This window comes from Solanum pennellii, chromosome 12, assembly GCF_001406875.1.
Source record: "Solanum pennellii chromosome 12, SPENNV200".
Classification (NCBI taxonomy): Eukaryota; Viridiplantae; Streptophyta; class Magnoliopsida; order Solanales; family Solanaceae; genus Solanum; species Solanum pennellii.
In genome coordinates, this window is record NC_028648.1 from 7,829,468 (window position 1) to 7,846,653 (window position 17,186).

A 17,186-nucleotide genomic window follows, 5' to 3' on the forward strand; every position below is an offset into this window, starting at 1 on the left:
ATTAACAAGAATTTGGAAAGGATTACCTATATCGTAGCAAGGAGGAGTGCTGATGAAAAAGGTGGGGAGAAATATGAGGAAGACAAAATATAGTAAATGATATTATAAAGTAAAGTAAAGTAAGGGATAAGATGAGATTTTTTATATAATAGTAAGTGCCAAATGTGACAGAACTATTGCAGGAATCTAATGACACCAAATTAGTTGTTACGTAAAATGAGTCTTCTGATTGTTAAATAACAGTAGATTTAACAATACAATACAGTATGAACTCACAATCCAAGCAAGCATATAGTGTTTCTAGCTTAAGTGCCCGTTTGGATAATATTTGGTCAACAACAACATACCAAGTGAAATCCCACCAGTGTGGGGTCTAGGGAGGGACCATACCCCTACCTCGTGGAGGTAAAGAAGAGTTTGTTTTCTTAGGGCCCTTAGCTCAAGTATAACATATCAAAATTGGTATGAAAAAGGAAAACAGTAGTGAAAAAACAAATCAACTAACCAGGAAACGATAACAACGCCAAAATAATGTAATAACCAAAACATAATCAACAAAAGCGATGGTGGGAGCAAAAGGAAGACACCATAAGAATATGGCTAAACCCTCAAAAACACTCCTTACCTATTAATCTTCTACCCTAATATGTGGCCTCCACACCCTCCTTTCTAGGTCATGGCATCAGTAATTTGGAGCTGCACCATATCCTGTCCAATCACTTCTTCCCATTACTTTTTTGGCCTAACCCTACCTCTACGTCTCCTGGTACCCAATATATTCAACCTCTTGCACCTCCTCACCGGGGCATATGCACATCTTCTCTTTACATGTCCAAACTATTGTAGTCTTGAAAAATATTTTTGGTTGAAGTTGAAAAAATGAGTATGTAAATTTGAAGTTGCATTATATTTGGGCATGAATTTTACTTGGGAAAACATAGTTAATCCCTCGCGAGTGAAAACCAATATATACTAGCATCTCTCTCGTATTTTGTTGGTGTAGGATTTTCTTGGACTGTTACACCTTTTTTTTAGCGATTCTGCATCATAGTTGAGGTTTGCCCCCACTAAGTCCTCAATGATATAGGATTTGCCTAGGCTCAATTAATACTCTGAGGTTTGCTCCACTGTTCACCATCCATTGCCCAAGATTGGATACCAAGTGACTTTGATGCCATATGCAATAACCCAACTCACTAATGAATAATGATATAGTTTGTTTTTGGACTAGGGTCACAGTTTTAAATGCTTCATTGGGTCTTAAGGAATTCTTCCTTATACCAACTATATATCTCCCGTGTTTAGCCGATGTGGCATCTGGCTAGGGTGTTACAGAGGCATATACTCAGATATAATCACCAACATTGCTTCTTCATCTTTTTCATTTTTAACCTTTTCCACCAATATCTATTGGTAGTCATTTCTATTCTCTCTTCAGTTTCGATGGTGGGCTATCATGATTTCTGATCACATCTCACGTTGAGTTTACTAGTTTTAAATTAACGTGCTATTTTGTTTATAAGAATTGAAAAAGGGAGTTTCAGGACAAACGCTACCTGGGAAACTTGTAGAAACCGCATTTGCAATCTGAAGCTCACTGGAGATAGAGCAGATATAACTTTTCCATTCCCCAGAACCAATTTTAGACTAGTAAATCCAAGTCCCTAATAGAATATCAAAGAAAGCTGAAGCTGTCTGGTTCTGAAGTTTATCCAGAGCAGTAAGGAGGTGAATTTCAAACTGAATAGTGGGAAGTGAAAGCTTGAAGTTGTATAGTGAAAGAGGCTTAATGCTATTGCTGGGGTTGATTTCTTGTTTGAAAATGGACATTTTCTTTATATTATATCAGTTTGTAGTCCAAAAAAAAAAAACTAGAAAAGAAAAACTCATGTATTAAGTTCTTTGATCTACATAAGAAACTTGGAGATGCTGGTTGACTTACCTTAAAAAATATAATGAGTGAATAGAGCTAGGAAGGGCTGTAAATTTTCAAAGATCAGTTAGTTTTTGTTATTTTGAAATCAAGTATCATAGGAAGGGCTGTTGTCAACAGATGATATGGGCGACCTTCAAAATGCTTTTTCTAGCCCTCAGTTAATTACTGTTGCTGGATATATTCTCTTAAGCATTTTTTTTCTATAACAGTTGTCATATTCTCTTCCTTGTTGCTCGTCTCTTTCCTTATCACGGGGATTCTTTTGAGCGTAAATCTTTACGATTATACTCTAGACCTCTTAGGTGAAATTGACCGGAATCCCCGTCTTCTACTAAATTATTTTTTGCATCATACTTTTGCTATCGACTATTGTTTTGGTGCAAGATGGCAATTGTAAATGATGTTGAAGGCACATACTTCATTTTATCAGCTTACTGCTATTCATGTAAAACCTTAGCAGTGTTTTACACCAGCATTTGCTTAGCGCTGGTCTCAATCAATGAAACTTTGTTACTTACTAAAAAAAATATTTTTCTCAATCAAACCGCAGGGTCTTTTGGAGGGAGTTAGTGATTCGTTCACGAAAAACTTTCAGTTTATGGACTCCGTCAAGGCTTATCTTTCATATGTTTTACTAAAAGCATCAGTTTCACAGTCACCTACCATATTTCAGGTTAGTAATTTTGCTTTCTGAAACTATACACTCATGTTATTGATATTCTTTTGGAATTCTTCAGATTCTTAACTCGCTAACAACTGTCCACATAATTTGGCAGTATGCTACAGGAATTTTCTCAGTCCTATTATTGCGATTCAGGGAATGTCTCAAGGTACACAGTGTTTACACTTCCTATTGAGATTTAGCTATCTATTTCAAAATTTGAGAGGTTGCAAATTAAAATTTGATTTTCAGGGTGAAATTGGTATCTTCTTCCCCTTAATTGTTCTACGTCCACTGGATGGCACAGACCTGAATGCAAAAACAAGTGTTCCACGGTATTGTTTTTGCTTAAATGTACATAGTTCATTATATAGCTTTGCACTTGTTAACTCCACCGTGCCTTTTGCTTTTTCCAAGTAATAGAGTCCCACCGAACTACATGAAATACTCAATATTCTCAATCTTTATGTAGTTCATGAACTTTATTGATACATTTGAAGGATGTTACGTTGCATCCTACAGACTATCAGGGTGATGTTGCAAAAATTGACCAACTACACTAAGTTAAAAGAAAAGTAAAAAAAGATATTCGGGGATGTACTTGTTCAACTTACCAACTAATCTGCTATAGCATCTTGGTTAAACTAAGATTCTTGTCCTGAAAATAGCTTGACATTAGGGTGAATCAATTGATATACTCAGTCATGCTTGTTTCATTCACAATATTGGGACATATTCCTTGATGAGATGATCACACCTGATGTATGAATGATATATATGTCCAAAAGGTACTTGAGTTGTTTTTACCATATCAAAAAAAGTACTTAAGTTGTTCTTAGGTCCCTCTCTGGAGTGAGTGAAGTGCCTTAGGCCTCATTATTTTGCATTGAGATTAAGACATCTGAATGTACATTTGAATGATTAAGATATTGTTTCTAAATCTGAACACTGAATGATTAAGACAGTTGGTTTTTCAAATGTGCATACTTCGTTGATTTTTAAACATGGTAAATATACAATTCAAATAAAAGTAATTATATATATATATATATATATATATATAATAAAATCATTATTTGATTAACCAATGAAATATTTATGTTTGCTACTGATGGTAGAGATGGTTTGTGGTGGTGGTGGTGATAATTGTCAGGGTGGGGGTGGTTGGTGTTATAGTTACTAATGCTATGGTGGCGGTTGATAGTGGTGATGGTGGTTGATGTTAGAAGTTGGTGGTGATGGTGATGGTTGAAGAATGTGTGGTGGTTAACAGTGGTGTTGGTGGTAGTTGGTTGCGGTGCTAGTTGTGATGATGGAGATGTTGGTAGTAAGGATTGATCTGAATGGTTGTAGTGGTTGATAATGGTGGCGGCGGCGGTGGTGGTGGCAGTGGATATAAATAAAATGATGGTGGTAGTAAGTGTCTTAGCGATTGAGTGTAGTGGTTGGCAGCAGTGTTGGTTTGCGGTACTAGTTGTGATGATGGAGCTGGTTGGTAGTGAGGATTGACCCCAATGGTTGTAGTGGTTTTTAATGGTGGTGATGGCGGTGGTGGCAGTGGATATAATTATAATGATGGAGGTGGTAAGTGTCTTAGCGACTGAGAGAAGTGGTTGTTAGCGGTGTTGGTTGCTACTGGTGGTTGTGATGGCAGAGGTGGTTGGGGGTTGATGAAGGTGGTTGTGGTTGTGAGGGTAGATGTTGGTAGTGGTGGTAATTGGTGATTGGGAATAGAGTGGTGGTGAAAATTATCTGCACAAAAATGCCTCTAATGATATTAAGACTTTGTGCAAGATCTTCATGATCTTGACCTATTCAGACCAAAATAAGTGCATAACAAATGAGGCCTAGTGTCTGAATGCTTTGTTGGTCATCTTCTATAATAGCTCTCATCCACAAAGCGCACCCCTGATAATTGTGTCTTTCCAACAGGTAGAGCCCCTGGTAATTGTCTTAGAGCGAAGAGTGCATAAGGAGAAGAACCAAGGCTTGTCGTAGATAAGAGTTGTATACGATAAGTTTGAGTTTTGAATGACATATGGCTATCCTATCATCCGCCTTCCTCAGATGAGAACTCCTTCCTAATGTGCCAGATAGCTACTTTTGCATGTATGGTACAGCATGGTTCCACTTTGTAAGAACCCCGAATCAGTCTCTTGAAGCTCATCCTTTTCATCATAATGGATCCGCTTAGAGACCAACCTTGTGTAGAGCATTGGTATAGAACAAAATGTCATGACTTAATATCGACCAATCCAAAATGCTGACCTACAGAATTGAAACATCCCACCTAAGCTAGTGGAGACTTTTTCAGATCATAAAGTGACAGTCTGTGTTGACATACTATACCATACTCTGCTTGGGTACAAAATTAGATGGTTGCTCCATATTGACCCCTTCCTTAATGTTATTTTGGAGAAATTCATTCTTGACTGGCTTCGCATGCTACCTCGTGGATAGTTTGAGGGAGAAGGACGGGAGCCTTTGGCAAAGTGGAGAACTCCTTGCACCTTCATGATATTTGTTTTATGTATGTTGGTGCTCACAGGAGATATCTGGCTATGTATATGAGCTGATCTTGTATATGGATAAACTGAATTCTGGTTGTCTGGCAATAATTGATACATCTTTATTTGGAATTCTATTCTGTTTTCCTCTCTTTCTATAAATTAAGCTTATAAAAAACTTAAACAAGCTGCCAATCATTATAAATAAGAAATATGTGATGAATTTTTGCATGATTGAGGAATAACCTCTTATCCTTTATTTCTACTTGGTGCATCCAAGTGGTTCCTTTATGTAGATGATTGGGTGTCATCCGTAAAAAACTTTATCTTTTTTGTAGGTCTTTTTTTTTTTTTGAAACTGTTAAATTTTTTTGAAAATTAATGGTCAATGAAGCGGGAGAATAACCATGAGCTCTCAGGTTCGAAGCCCCAATGAAGGCAAAGAAAACACTTGGTGATTTCTTTGCATCTGCCTAATCTTTGGTGGCATAGTAACCCGACACTGTGCAGTGCTGGTGGGAGATAGCAAGTATTCAGTGGAATAGTCGTGATGTACTCAGGCTGACTAGTACACACCATCATAAAAGAAGTGATGACACCACACTAGCATTAAATTGTTTAGAGCTATCAAATTAAGCTCTTTTCTTTTTAAGAACCCAGATAAAAATTAAGAGAATCTCATGGTATTATCAAACAAAGTTGCGTAGATGGTTACCCTGGACTTGTGTCAATCACTGCATTCATGCAAGCTAGAACAGAAACATTACAATCTTTGTCATTACTGTCTTTGCAGGATGCTAGAGAAAGTTTGCAAGAATTCCCAGATGCTTGTTGACCTTTATGTGAACTATGATTGTGATCTTCAAGCACCTAACTTATTTGAGCGAATGGTCTCTCTCTCTCTCTCTCTCTCTTTCTCTCTCTCTATCTCTCTCTGCAGTGGGTTGGCCTTGCAATATCTTGGTTATTGTATGACCTAAATGTCCCCTCTCTATTTGTTTTACTTATAGGTTACCACATTATCCAAAATTGCACAAGGAATGCAAAGTGCTGAGCCAAATTCAGTTGCGACATCCCAGATAGCGTCAATCAAAGCGTCCTCTCTTCAGGCATCTCTTTAAAATACCCTCTTCTTGAGATTTTGTTGGAATTTCAATATTATACTTCACCCTTACAGTTTCTTTTGTGCTGCTCTTGACCTTTATAGTGTCTTGTAAATGTGCTAAAATCTCTTGTCGAATGGGAGAAGCGCTGGTCAGAGCCGGAAAGGCTGAGCAACAGGAATCAGTCTTCTGAAGATGAAACTTTTAAGGGAGACTCTGATAAGATGAGAGACGTGGATGATTCAGCCAGTAATTTTGAGAAACTGAAAGCCCACAAATCTACTGTTGAAGCAGCTATTTCTGAAGTATGTCTTTTTGACCCATTCTCATAGAAAATGAGGAAATTATCAGTCTTTGATTCTTCTGTTTTATTATCTATTTGGATAAAGTATCTGGTTGGTGCTGCCTTTATTTACTGTATGTGCCTGGGATGTATTATTAATGTTTGGTTTCTTCGAAATAATGCAGTTCAATCGAAAACCCACAAAGGGAATTGAACATCTAATATCAAATGGGCTGGTTGAGAACTCACCAACTTCGGTTGCTCAATTTCTCAAAAGTTCTCCTAGTTTGGACAAGGTGAATTATGCCCGTTTTGTTCCTCTTTTGCCTCTCTAAATTGACTTGTATAAAAATTCTGACTGTACTGGAGTTTCAGGCTATGATTGGTGACTACTTGGGTCAGCATGAGGAGTTTCCTGTGGCTGTCATGCATGCTTATGTTGACTCTATGAATTTTTCTGGAATGAAATTTGATTTGGCAATTCGTGAATTTCTTAAAGGGTTCCGGCTTCCCGGGGAAGCTCAGAAGATAGATCGTATTATGGAAAAGTTTGCAGAGCGGTAGGTACTCATTTAATGTTCCCAATATCATTGAGATGTCGTCCTTCTGTCCATGCCTTATGCATACATTTGCCGACCAGTGGAAATTTGTCCCCGTTTTTTAATCTTTGAGATATTGTCCTTTTGTCATAATACATATGAAAATATTATGAACCAGATAGAAGGTGCCGAGGATAAACAAAAAGCTGAGTAATTGAGAGTCTTTGAACATGATTAATCTCTGCCACTCATGCTCTTTGGCTTAAGAACAGTGAAATCTCCTTCTGCATCATGTCTGAGTCCTCAAATAGACTGATCCATGGGGTCCTGTATAGTGCACCAGACAAATAGTATAAGGACAAGCACTAAATCATTCAGCAGTATTTTAATGCTGTTATTATGGAGCATCCACTGAGTAGTGATGAAATATATAGTGCTGCATATCTTTGGGCTTAGGGTATGCACAATAACAGACAGATAAGATTGATTATAACCCTCAGACAAATAATCATTGTGAATGATGATAATATGGTTGGGAAATAGTGTAGATTGACTTTAGCAAGTGGAAATCTGCCCCTTTTTTACTTCAAATGTTACACAAATTGCATTTGGGCGGAGTTGTACCTTTGTCTACTTGTGGGATCTCATTTGCCTTAGTAACAAACTTATTCTTGTATCAAAAGAAAAAAAAGCTTGCTGCTGGAAAACGTATATGTTGAAGTTGTCCTTTGTGAAATAAGGGCCAACAATTAGAACTATTTTTGTAGATAAGCATATATCTTAATTTTATGTCAAGTTGAATAGCAAAAAATCGGAGAGATGTAAGTGCCAATGATCAAATCTATTCAATGTAGACGAGGATTAGAAACTGTTATATCATTAGCCACTTGATTTCTGTAGTAGGTGTTTCTGAAATAAATGATGGATGAATCACTTGCATTGGTAATCCAAATCCATCATTCATAACAATGTCTATTGCTTGGCTGAACACTATTCTTTTAACAGTTACTGTGCGGACAATCCCGGCTTATTCAAGAATGCAGACATAGCATATATTCTAGCATATGCAGTTATAATGCTGAATACAGATGCTCACAACCCATTGGTCTGGCCAAAAATGTCGAAGGATGATTTTATACGTATAAATGCCACTGATGAAGCAGAAGATTGTGCTCCAAAGGAATTGCTGGGGGAGATCTATGATTCAATTGTTCAAGAGGAGATAAAGATGAAAGATGATCCTGTTGGCCTAGCAAAAAGTAGCAAGCAGAAGCCTGAAGCTGAGGAGAGAGGACGTCTTGTCAATATTCTCAACCTTGCACAGCCTAGAAGGAGATCTTCAGTTGACCCAAAATCCGAGAGTGAAGCTATCATCAAGCAGACACAGGCTATTTTCCGAAATCAAGGAGGAAAAAGAGGAGTCTTTTATACTTCACACAATACCAAACTTGTACGTCCAATGATTGAAGCTCTAGGATGGCCACTGCTTGCCACTTTAGCTGTTCTTATGGAGGAAGGAGATAACAAAGCACGGGTTAGCGTGTGCATGGAAGGATTTAAAGCTGGAATACACATCACACATGTTCTCGGGATGGACACCATGCGATATGCATTTTTGACAACTCTTCTTAGGTAATCTTTTGGGCATATCTGTTAATTTCACTCTTTCAGTGGTTCTGATAATTGAAGCGATTTGGACCATTTTAGTATTTACTTCCCGAAAAGTTAGCTCTTTTGTCTTTTTTATTCTGGAGCAGGGGTTTGGTGATGGATGAGGATAAATTTATGCTTTCCTGATTAGAGATTGATACAACCTTAACAATTTCTTTGCAGACTTAATCTTTTACATGTACCAAGGGATATGAAAAGTAAAAATGTGGAAGCACTACGGACCCTTCTGGCTATATGTGATTCAGATGCTGAAGCTTTGCAAGACACATGGATCGCGGTGCTTGAGTGCATTTCCCGGCTTGAGTTTATAGTAACTAATCCTTCAATGGCTTCAACAGTTATGCAAGGATCTAACCAAATTTCCAGAGATGCTCTGCTTCAATCTCTTAGAGAGTTGACTGGAAAACCTACCGAGCAAGTATTCGTGAATAGTGTTAAATTGCCCAGTGAATCAGTGGTTGAATTTTTCAGTGGTTTGTGTAAAGTCTCAGCTGAGGAATTAAGACAATATCCTGCACGTGTTTTCAGCTTGCAAAAACTTGTTGAGATCAGCTATTACAACATGGCCCGCATTCGAATGGTAATTGCTCCACCCATTCAAATGATATTAGTGTTGGGTAAATTCTTAATGTTGACCTGATAAGTGATTTGGTTATATTATTTAGTTATCCATCTCTTTACCTCTTGTTGCCTAGTGCTACACAACACTTATGACAACTAGTGCTAGTGTAGTTCTAATTGTGGCTCGAGGGATAGTCATACTCACTGCAAACTTAATGTATTTCAAATATGAAATTTACTGTGCATGTGGAATTATTTTTCGTACTTGATTTACTAAGAGGGAGAACTAACAAAGTCAGCCTTTTTATAAACTCATAAATGCAAAGTTCTTATCTATTCTTTACTTGTCTATTACTCTTCTTAGTTTTAGAAGATTTAAATTCAATGTCTCTTGTGATGTTCGTTTTCATGTCTACTGTTCTTTTTTATTTTTACTGTAGATCTACTCTGGTGCCTACTGGATATTTTATTTAAAAATGAATATATATTTGACTGTTTTATGATGTTTGCATGTGTCTTGGGAGGTTTTATCCTGCAGGTGATTTATGTTAGTGCCAAAGTGGAGCTCACTCAAATATATGCTATCATGAAATTTCAATCGTATTTCTTGTTTATTCTAATTTAGTGGTTTACTTTAAAAACATTTTTTTTTTGATGAAGTAGTAATATAAATGTCATCAAGAAGATGCATATGGCAGAATAGTTACAAAAGAGTGAGATTGTCATCTCTGTTACAATGAGAGCCATGCTAAGGATAACAGAGCTAATAAGTTCCAAATTTTTTTAATGAGAACCTACAGGTGATAGACTATCCCAACTACATAAATCTGAAAGACATCTAGCCTTACGGGAGTGGTTTGGAGTTGATATTGCATCAAAAAATATTCTATTCCTCTCATTCCAAACACACCAAAAAAGTACTAACAGGAATCGTATCTCAAACTTGTCTGGTGAATTTATCAACTTTCCAAGCAATCCAACTAATGCAGTCATCCTTGATACTGTCAGGCATGACTCATCTGAAGCCAAAAATTGTAATGAAATGTTTAGCTAGGAATCCACTTGAAATGGAAGCAATTCTTTTGATTAATGGAACAAAGAAGTAAAATAAAAATGATGTGGAGAAACACTTTTTAATAAGCGTGAAGTTATCTGAAATAATAGTTTTTATTGAATGTTGAGGGAGGCATGCTCTTCCCACTTATAGTTGTTTAATTTTGGCTAATATTGATATCATTGGTATATTAACAATTAGTATTTTGATAGAACAATTTTTTGAGAAAGATTTAGGTAGAACAATTTGTTCTGTGTATTGTGATAGACGTTTCTATGGATTTATCTGATACTTGTGTTTCTCAATATTATTGATTTGTTTGCTCACATACAATGTTATGAAAGGTGCGCCTTAAGCCCTGAACCAAGGCTCTAAACGTGTTGATCGCTTCAACTTGCTTAATGTGCGCTTCAGTGTCGTCATCAAGGTTCTAAGGCATACTTTTCCTTGCCAATGAGCCTTTCTGAAGATATAACACTGAACAATTGATATTTAACTTTATCCTGCCTTTTTTTAAATTTATTTGTTCACATATTTGTCATCATGCTTATAATTATTAGTCTTGGACTAAACATATATATTTATAATTTTTTTCTTGCTTTGCGCCTTTTTTCATTGAAGCCCATACTTCGCTTGCGCTTAAAGCCCCAACAAGCTTTAGAGCGTTTTTGCGCTTTTGCTTTTGATAACACTGATCACATAAAGAATGTCATCACCTAATGGGTGCTTTTCCACCTCAAACTGCTACATGGATGACTAGTCTTACTGATTAATTTATTATTTGTAGCGTGACAATTTTCTCTATGGATTTCTCTGATGCTTCTTTTTCTCAATGTTATTGATTTGCTTGATCACATTAAGAACCTTTGCACCCAAGTGAGTGCGTTTCCACCTCCAATAGCTAATTGGATGACTAGAATTACTAATTCGTTGAACTTCATTTGGCTATGAAGCTGCATCTCTTGTGGTACTATAGGAATCAGCTTAGCATCAATAACTAGTATGAGGTGGTGCATAATTTTGTTAGTGGCAGTGAATTAATTTATTGATGATAACCACCTTGCATTTCCCTAAGATGTTTGTCTGAAATGACATTCCAGGTTTGGGCAAGAATATGGTCTGTTCTGGCTACTCATTTTATTTTTGCTGGGAGCCATCCTGAAGAGAAAGTTGCTATGTATGCCATAGATTCTCTTCGGCAACTTGGTATGAAGTATTTGGAGCGTGCTGAACTTGCCAATTTTACCTTCCAGAATGATATCTTAAAACCATTTGTCGTTCTTATGCGAAGCAGTCGAAGTGAAACTATAAGGAGACTTATTGTGGATTGCATTGTGCAAGTACGTACGCGTCTTACCTTTTCTTGAGTTACTTTTTTTTTTGTGGGGGAGATATACTGATTCCTGCATGGTAGCAGATGATAAAGTCGAAGGTGGGAAGTATTAAGTCTGGTTGGCGAAGTGTGTTCATGATATTCACAGCTGCCGCAGATGATGAACTAGAGTCGATTGTTGAGAGTGCTTTTGAGAATGTTGAGCAGGGTATGGAGAGCTCTTTTCATTTTAAAAATTGCTTCTGCATGTTTCTCACTTTTCAGATTCCACTGCAGAAGGCATAGTTATTGTATTAATGTTGAAATAATGTTGTAGTTATATTGGAGCACTTTGATCAAGTAGTTGGAGATTGCTTCATGGACTGTGTCAATTGCTTAATCAGATTTGCTAATAACAAGACCTCCCACAGAATCAGCTTGAAGGCAATTGCACTACTCCGTATATGCGAGGATCGTCTTGCAGAGGTTTGTTGGCTGGGTCTCACTTAGTTGAGGAGGCTTCCCCTCCTTGTCAATTCCACTTTCATTCATTATTTTATTTTCAATTAGTATCCCTAGTATGCCATGTATGGTTTATGGTTTATGTCTTCATGACAGTTGCTTTTCGAAGTAGGGGGTGGGGGGGAACCCAAGCAAATGTGTAAATTAAGCTTAAATTTGAAAACTTTGCAAGAATCACTATAATGGAATGCCCCAGATAATCTAGCAATTTATATAAACAGGGTATATCTAACTCTGACAAATGGGATATATGCGATATTTAGGTGACTATTTTAGGTGTCATATGTAGAGATCTTCTCTTACTTCCGATTACCATCCTTATGCTGGCTATCTGGCGTTCAGTTACATAGTTAAGGCTCTGTTATCCCCTAAAGGAATTGCAGAAGATTTTGCTGATCTATTCAGTGTAAAATGAATTTCAGGGTCTTATACCTGGTGGTGCTCTGAAGCCAGTTGACACTACTGAAGATGAGACGTGTGACGTCACAGAGCATTTTTGGTTCCCAATGCTGGCCGGTCTCTCTGATCTGACCTCTGATCCTAGACCAGAGGTTAGAAACTGTGCACTTGAGGTTCTGTTCGATTTGCTGAACGAACGAGGTGGCAAATTTTCATCCACATTTTGGGAGAACATTTTTCACCGCGTTCTATTTCCGATTTTTGATCATGTCAGACATGCTGGAAAAGAGAACCTGAGCTCTACTGATGAATGGCCACGTGAAAGTAGCATTCATTCACTCCAATTGCTGTGCAACCTGTTCAACACTTTTTACAAGGTATGAGAAGTGGTTGATAAGGAATGTGTTAATTAGCTTCTACTTTTGAAAGCTAGATTTTCCTTATTTGATCCATACAATCTGTTTTAAATTCAAATAATTAAAAAATGATGAGTTTAAGTCCAATTCCCGACCTTCTGTAGAGTAATTATTTGCCTAATGACTTGCGTATGTGTGATAGTATGGGGCTATGGGCGTGCTTTTAGTGTGATCTTCTGACTTGTTTCTCATCTCCTCAGATCTTACTATGTGGGGGTGTTTCCCCTGTTCTGTCTGTGTTATTTTATTACTTCCCAGTATGCTTTGGCAACTGTACTAGGCTAAACCAGTGTGCCCATTGGTCTACAAAACCAAGCTAGTGTGTGAATCAAAGTACTTTGTTATCAATTATTTGACTATTATAACCATGCACTTGCATCATATTCTTTGTCCAGCATTCTCCAATTTGGATGTTTGCTATATGGTGTAATCAATTATCTGAATTGCTTGATAAGCTGTTGCCTAACACCAGCATCGGGGGTAGTTACATTTGGAACTGCTAGGCTAAACCAGTGTGCCAATTGGTCTAAAAAACTAAGCTAATGTGTCAATTCATGTACGTTGTACCCATCTGGTGGACCTCCTCCACTCGTGCGAACATAGATTGCTTGATACTCGTCCTTTTTACGCCCCTCACCTGGGAAAATGTTGTTTCTTAAGCGATTTCACTTACTGTTGAAGTGTTGGTTAATCTAAGGTTTCTGATGAAAGGAAACAACTTAAAGTAATTTAATACATCTGCTGCAATTCCCTTCCATCCAAATAGTAGAATATCGTGGATTGCTTTGGCAAAGTGTTAGAAAAATTGTTGAAGATGAATTTGAATAAGAAGGTTTAACTTTTCTCTTTTGTTGATGATGGTATGAGTGTCATGGAGCTGTCTATTGGTTCTTATGGTTTAGAAAGAATTGTTTAATTTTATCAAAATCAAGTTTTCTATCTTGATAAGAACTTCTCAAGACTTAATCTACGGTTTGTGGTAACGCTTATGGTCATTATATTTGTTAAACTTCACGTGTCCATAGGTATTTGCTACCTCTCAACCAATTAGACATATTTCTTTGGATTTGGCACTGAATGTTAATAGACCAGGTAAAAGCAAATTCCAGCTTTTGTGTGAGGCCCATCATAGGTAAATATCACACTCAAGTTCCTTCCGCTTTCTGGTGCTGTAATCTTATTGCTGATTATTTCATGAAAAGAGAGATGCTCTCTTTTCTCACTTGTTCTCTGTTTAAAGCAGGGGAGGGATATGGGCCATATTAAGTTGATGTATCTAGGTATAAGTGGAAAGTAGGGTACTTATTTTTGGTTACGTGGGCAAAATTTTGGACAACCCAAAAAATAGACAAAATAGTTAATTTAGAATCAAAGGATTATCCTTTCCCACTCATGCCACTGCAATATCCGTCTTCTCTGATACGCGCTCTGTCCCATTTTATGTCGCACCATTTGACTTGGCACGGTATTTAACAATAAAAAGGAAGAGTTTGGGAACTTGTGGTCTAAAACAATTCTTAGATATTTGTGTGGTTGTAAATCATTTCATTAAGGGTGAAAGGAGAATTTTAAAGTTACATTGTTTCTAATTATAGTAAGGTGACATTCTTTTTGGGACGGACTAAAAAGGAAAGGGTGTCACATAAAATGGGACAGAGGGAGTAAGTAAGATTTTCTAATACTAGCCGAATTTTAAACTCCTTTATTCATACTTGAGCTCCCTCTAATAGTCTACGAAGGCTTTTCTATCTACTGCTTTTGGTAACTCCCTATAGCACACAACTCATATTCAAAATTTAGAAATTTTAATCTCTACGTAGAACCTGATGAGAAAGATAACTTCATCAGAAGCGTGGTGTTGTGGTGTTGGTCCATGCTTGATGATTGCAAGAGCAACAGTCCTGGGCTGAAGAATGAGGCCAAGTCCTAGATCACTTTGAGCTCATGGTTTACTTGTATTATGTATGTTGTGTCACCTAAAATTCCAGTTTGTTGAACTTCTGAAGTGGAACTCACAAAATATTGCCCCCTGATTTTGCTGTATTTTGCTGTTCATACCCAATAATGGAATTTGATAAGGAGTCTCATGTTGAAAGTACAGCTTTACATGTATCGCGCATACGAATCCTCTGTTATGCAGTTCATCCCCAATAGTGAAATTTGTTTTAGAGACTTACTTAGAAGGTGCACCACTATCACTGTGTGTATTGTGTATGCAGGCCATCTGTACTTTTTATATCAATATGTGGTTTTATTAAGATTTATAAGATTGTAAATTTGTAAATAACAATTTTATTTACGAGAAGCCTACTGCAGCAGATTATGTCTTATATTTGGCAATTGGCACCAGATTGTCATGCCCTTGTTTCTTGAGGAATTGTGGAATTGATCATGTGATTTCTTTAAAAAGTATTGCAATCTCTATTTTCTGAGGTTTTGAAAATTTCTAATTCATGAGTATTTTGGTTGTAGAATGTGTGTTTCATGCTACCCCCACTGCTGGGTTTGCTTTTAGATTGTGCCCAAAAATCTGATCAGTCTGTAGTTGCAATCTCTCTCGGTGCGTTGGTGCATCTTATTGAAGTTGGTGGACACCAATTTAGTTACAATGATTGGGATACCTTGCTGGAAAGCATAAGGTGCAATTCTAATTTTATTAAGTTGTCTGTTCTTTCGATCATTCTGGTAGACTATTTTATTCTCATTGTATGGTTGATCTATTTTGTGTCTCAGAAATGCTTCATATGCAACCCAACCCCTTGAGCTTCTGAATGATTTGGGTTTTGAGAACTCAAAGCATCAAACCACACTGGTAAGAAATAAGAATTGAGATCATTTGCTGATAATGAATTTTGAATTTTTGCTAATCTTGAGTTTTGCTGGATATAATCAGCATAATGTTACTGAAAATGGAAATGATGGTGGCCATTCATCAGACGTGCTGGAGGATACTCATGGATCAGAGCGTCCTGCTGATTTGGAGGAAACTGGAGGTTTCTGCTGAGGAAATTCAATCATTTTATTCTTTCTCTATCGATTATTGCTTGCAAATAGTTAAAGAAAATAATCTTTGTAGGTATGCCCTCACCATCTGGGAGATCTGAGAAACCTACTGTTCCAGAAGGTCTTGACCGTAGTCAAACAATAGGTCAGAAAATTATGGGAAATATGATGGACAACCGCTTCATCAGAAGTTTCACCTCTAAACCAAAGATTCAGGCTTCTGATATTTTACCAACTTCACCGTCAAAGGTATTGCAGGATTTTTGGTTGATTTGCTGTCCTAACTGTTGTATGTAAGTTGGAAATGTCCCAGAAAAAAAATGCATTTGCCAGAAATTTGGGAACGCTGTTGCCTACAATTTCATAGAATTCTCAAATAAAAACTCCTTCTCTTATAAATTAAAGAACGTAGACATAATTCATTTTTTGGTTGGTTGCTATGTTAATTCACATGTGAATATATCTCTGTTAAATGCGAAGTCATATGCTATTGCTATACCAAGATGACGCGTTATAAGATAATTAATTATGCAGTTTTGCGTAAGTTGGCAAATTAGTCATCATTTATTCACTAATATACTCTTATAATACAAAAGAGCTGGTTCATTTACTGCGTTAATTAAGATTCTTTTTCTAGTCAAACTATGATATTCATTTGAAACATAGAATTCTTAAGAGTGCATACTATAGTGATATCCTTGCCTAAGATAGGATGATGCTAATGTTTCAAAAACTATCCAGCAAAAGGCGATTTTTTTTCTTTTCTCACATTATCTAAAGAGAATATTTCCAATAATGGATGTCTTGTTGATATTCTTTCTTGTATCATCAATGTTTCAAGAAAGTAATTGGTGAATATCTTTGTTGCATTTGTTATTGAGCTACAATATTAAGGTTGCATTACCTATTTTAGTACGTCCACTGAGTATTATTTTATATTATTTTGATGTGTTTCTTTTGTTTGCTCTTCTATCTAATGTATAGCTATTAGCTGATCATGCGGAGCCTGAAGCAAAAGACGAGGATGAAAGTTCAATGTTGGCTACTATTAGGAGCAAATGCATCACACAGTTGTTACTTCTCAGTGCAATTGATAGCATTCAGGTATTGCTCGTCCTTTTCAACTGCAGTGCTAAATTTCTCTATCTAATGCTCCAAAGAAATCATTGGAGCTGTTGCAATAGCTTCTGATATTGATAAGGCCTATGTTTTGATGGTT

General features: G+C 36.9%; 1 protein-coding gene across 2 annotated transcripts in view; it reads left to right on the forward strand.

The window, feature by feature from the left end:
- LOC107007115 (brefeldin A-inhibited guanine nucleotide-exchange protein 5) overlaps positions 1-17,186 on the forward strand; it is a 37,139-nt gene that overhangs the window by 12,705 nt on the left and 7,248 nt on the right. The window contains exons 12-30 of one of the 2 annotated variants that reach the window (XM_027913658.1): positions 2,487-2,609; positions 2,713-2,766; positions 2,850-2,932; positions 5,898-5,994; positions 6,115-6,213; positions 6,312-6,512; positions 6,676-6,786; positions 6,866-7,050; positions 8,035-8,661; positions 8,863-9,280; positions 11,416-11,655; positions 11,733-11,856; positions 11,965-12,113; positions 12,572-12,925; positions 15,437-15,603; positions 15,698-15,776; positions 15,861-15,957; positions 16,041-16,216; positions 16,952-17,071. In XM_027913658.1, the coding sequence (XP_027769459.1) occupies positions 2,487-2,609; positions 2,713-2,766; positions 2,850-2,932; positions 5,898-5,994; positions 6,115-6,213; positions 6,312-6,512; positions 6,676-6,786; positions 6,866-7,050; positions 8,035-8,661; positions 8,863-9,280; positions 11,416-11,655; positions 11,733-11,856; positions 11,965-12,113; positions 12,572-12,925; positions 15,437-15,603; positions 15,698-15,776; positions 15,861-15,957; positions 16,041-16,216; positions 16,952-17,071 (3,504 nt within the window). Of the gene's footprint in view, positions 1-2,486; positions 2,610-2,712; positions 2,767-2,849; positions 2,933-5,897; positions 5,995-6,114; positions 6,214-6,311; positions 6,513-6,675; positions 6,787-6,865; positions 7,051-8,034; positions 8,662-8,862; positions 9,281-11,415; positions 11,656-11,732; positions 11,857-11,964; positions 12,114-12,571; positions 12,926-15,436; positions 15,604-15,697; positions 15,777-15,857; positions 15,958-16,040; positions 16,217-16,951; positions 17,072-17,186 lie in introns of both variants that reach the window. The other variant, XM_015205589.2, reaches the window with a different exon arrangement.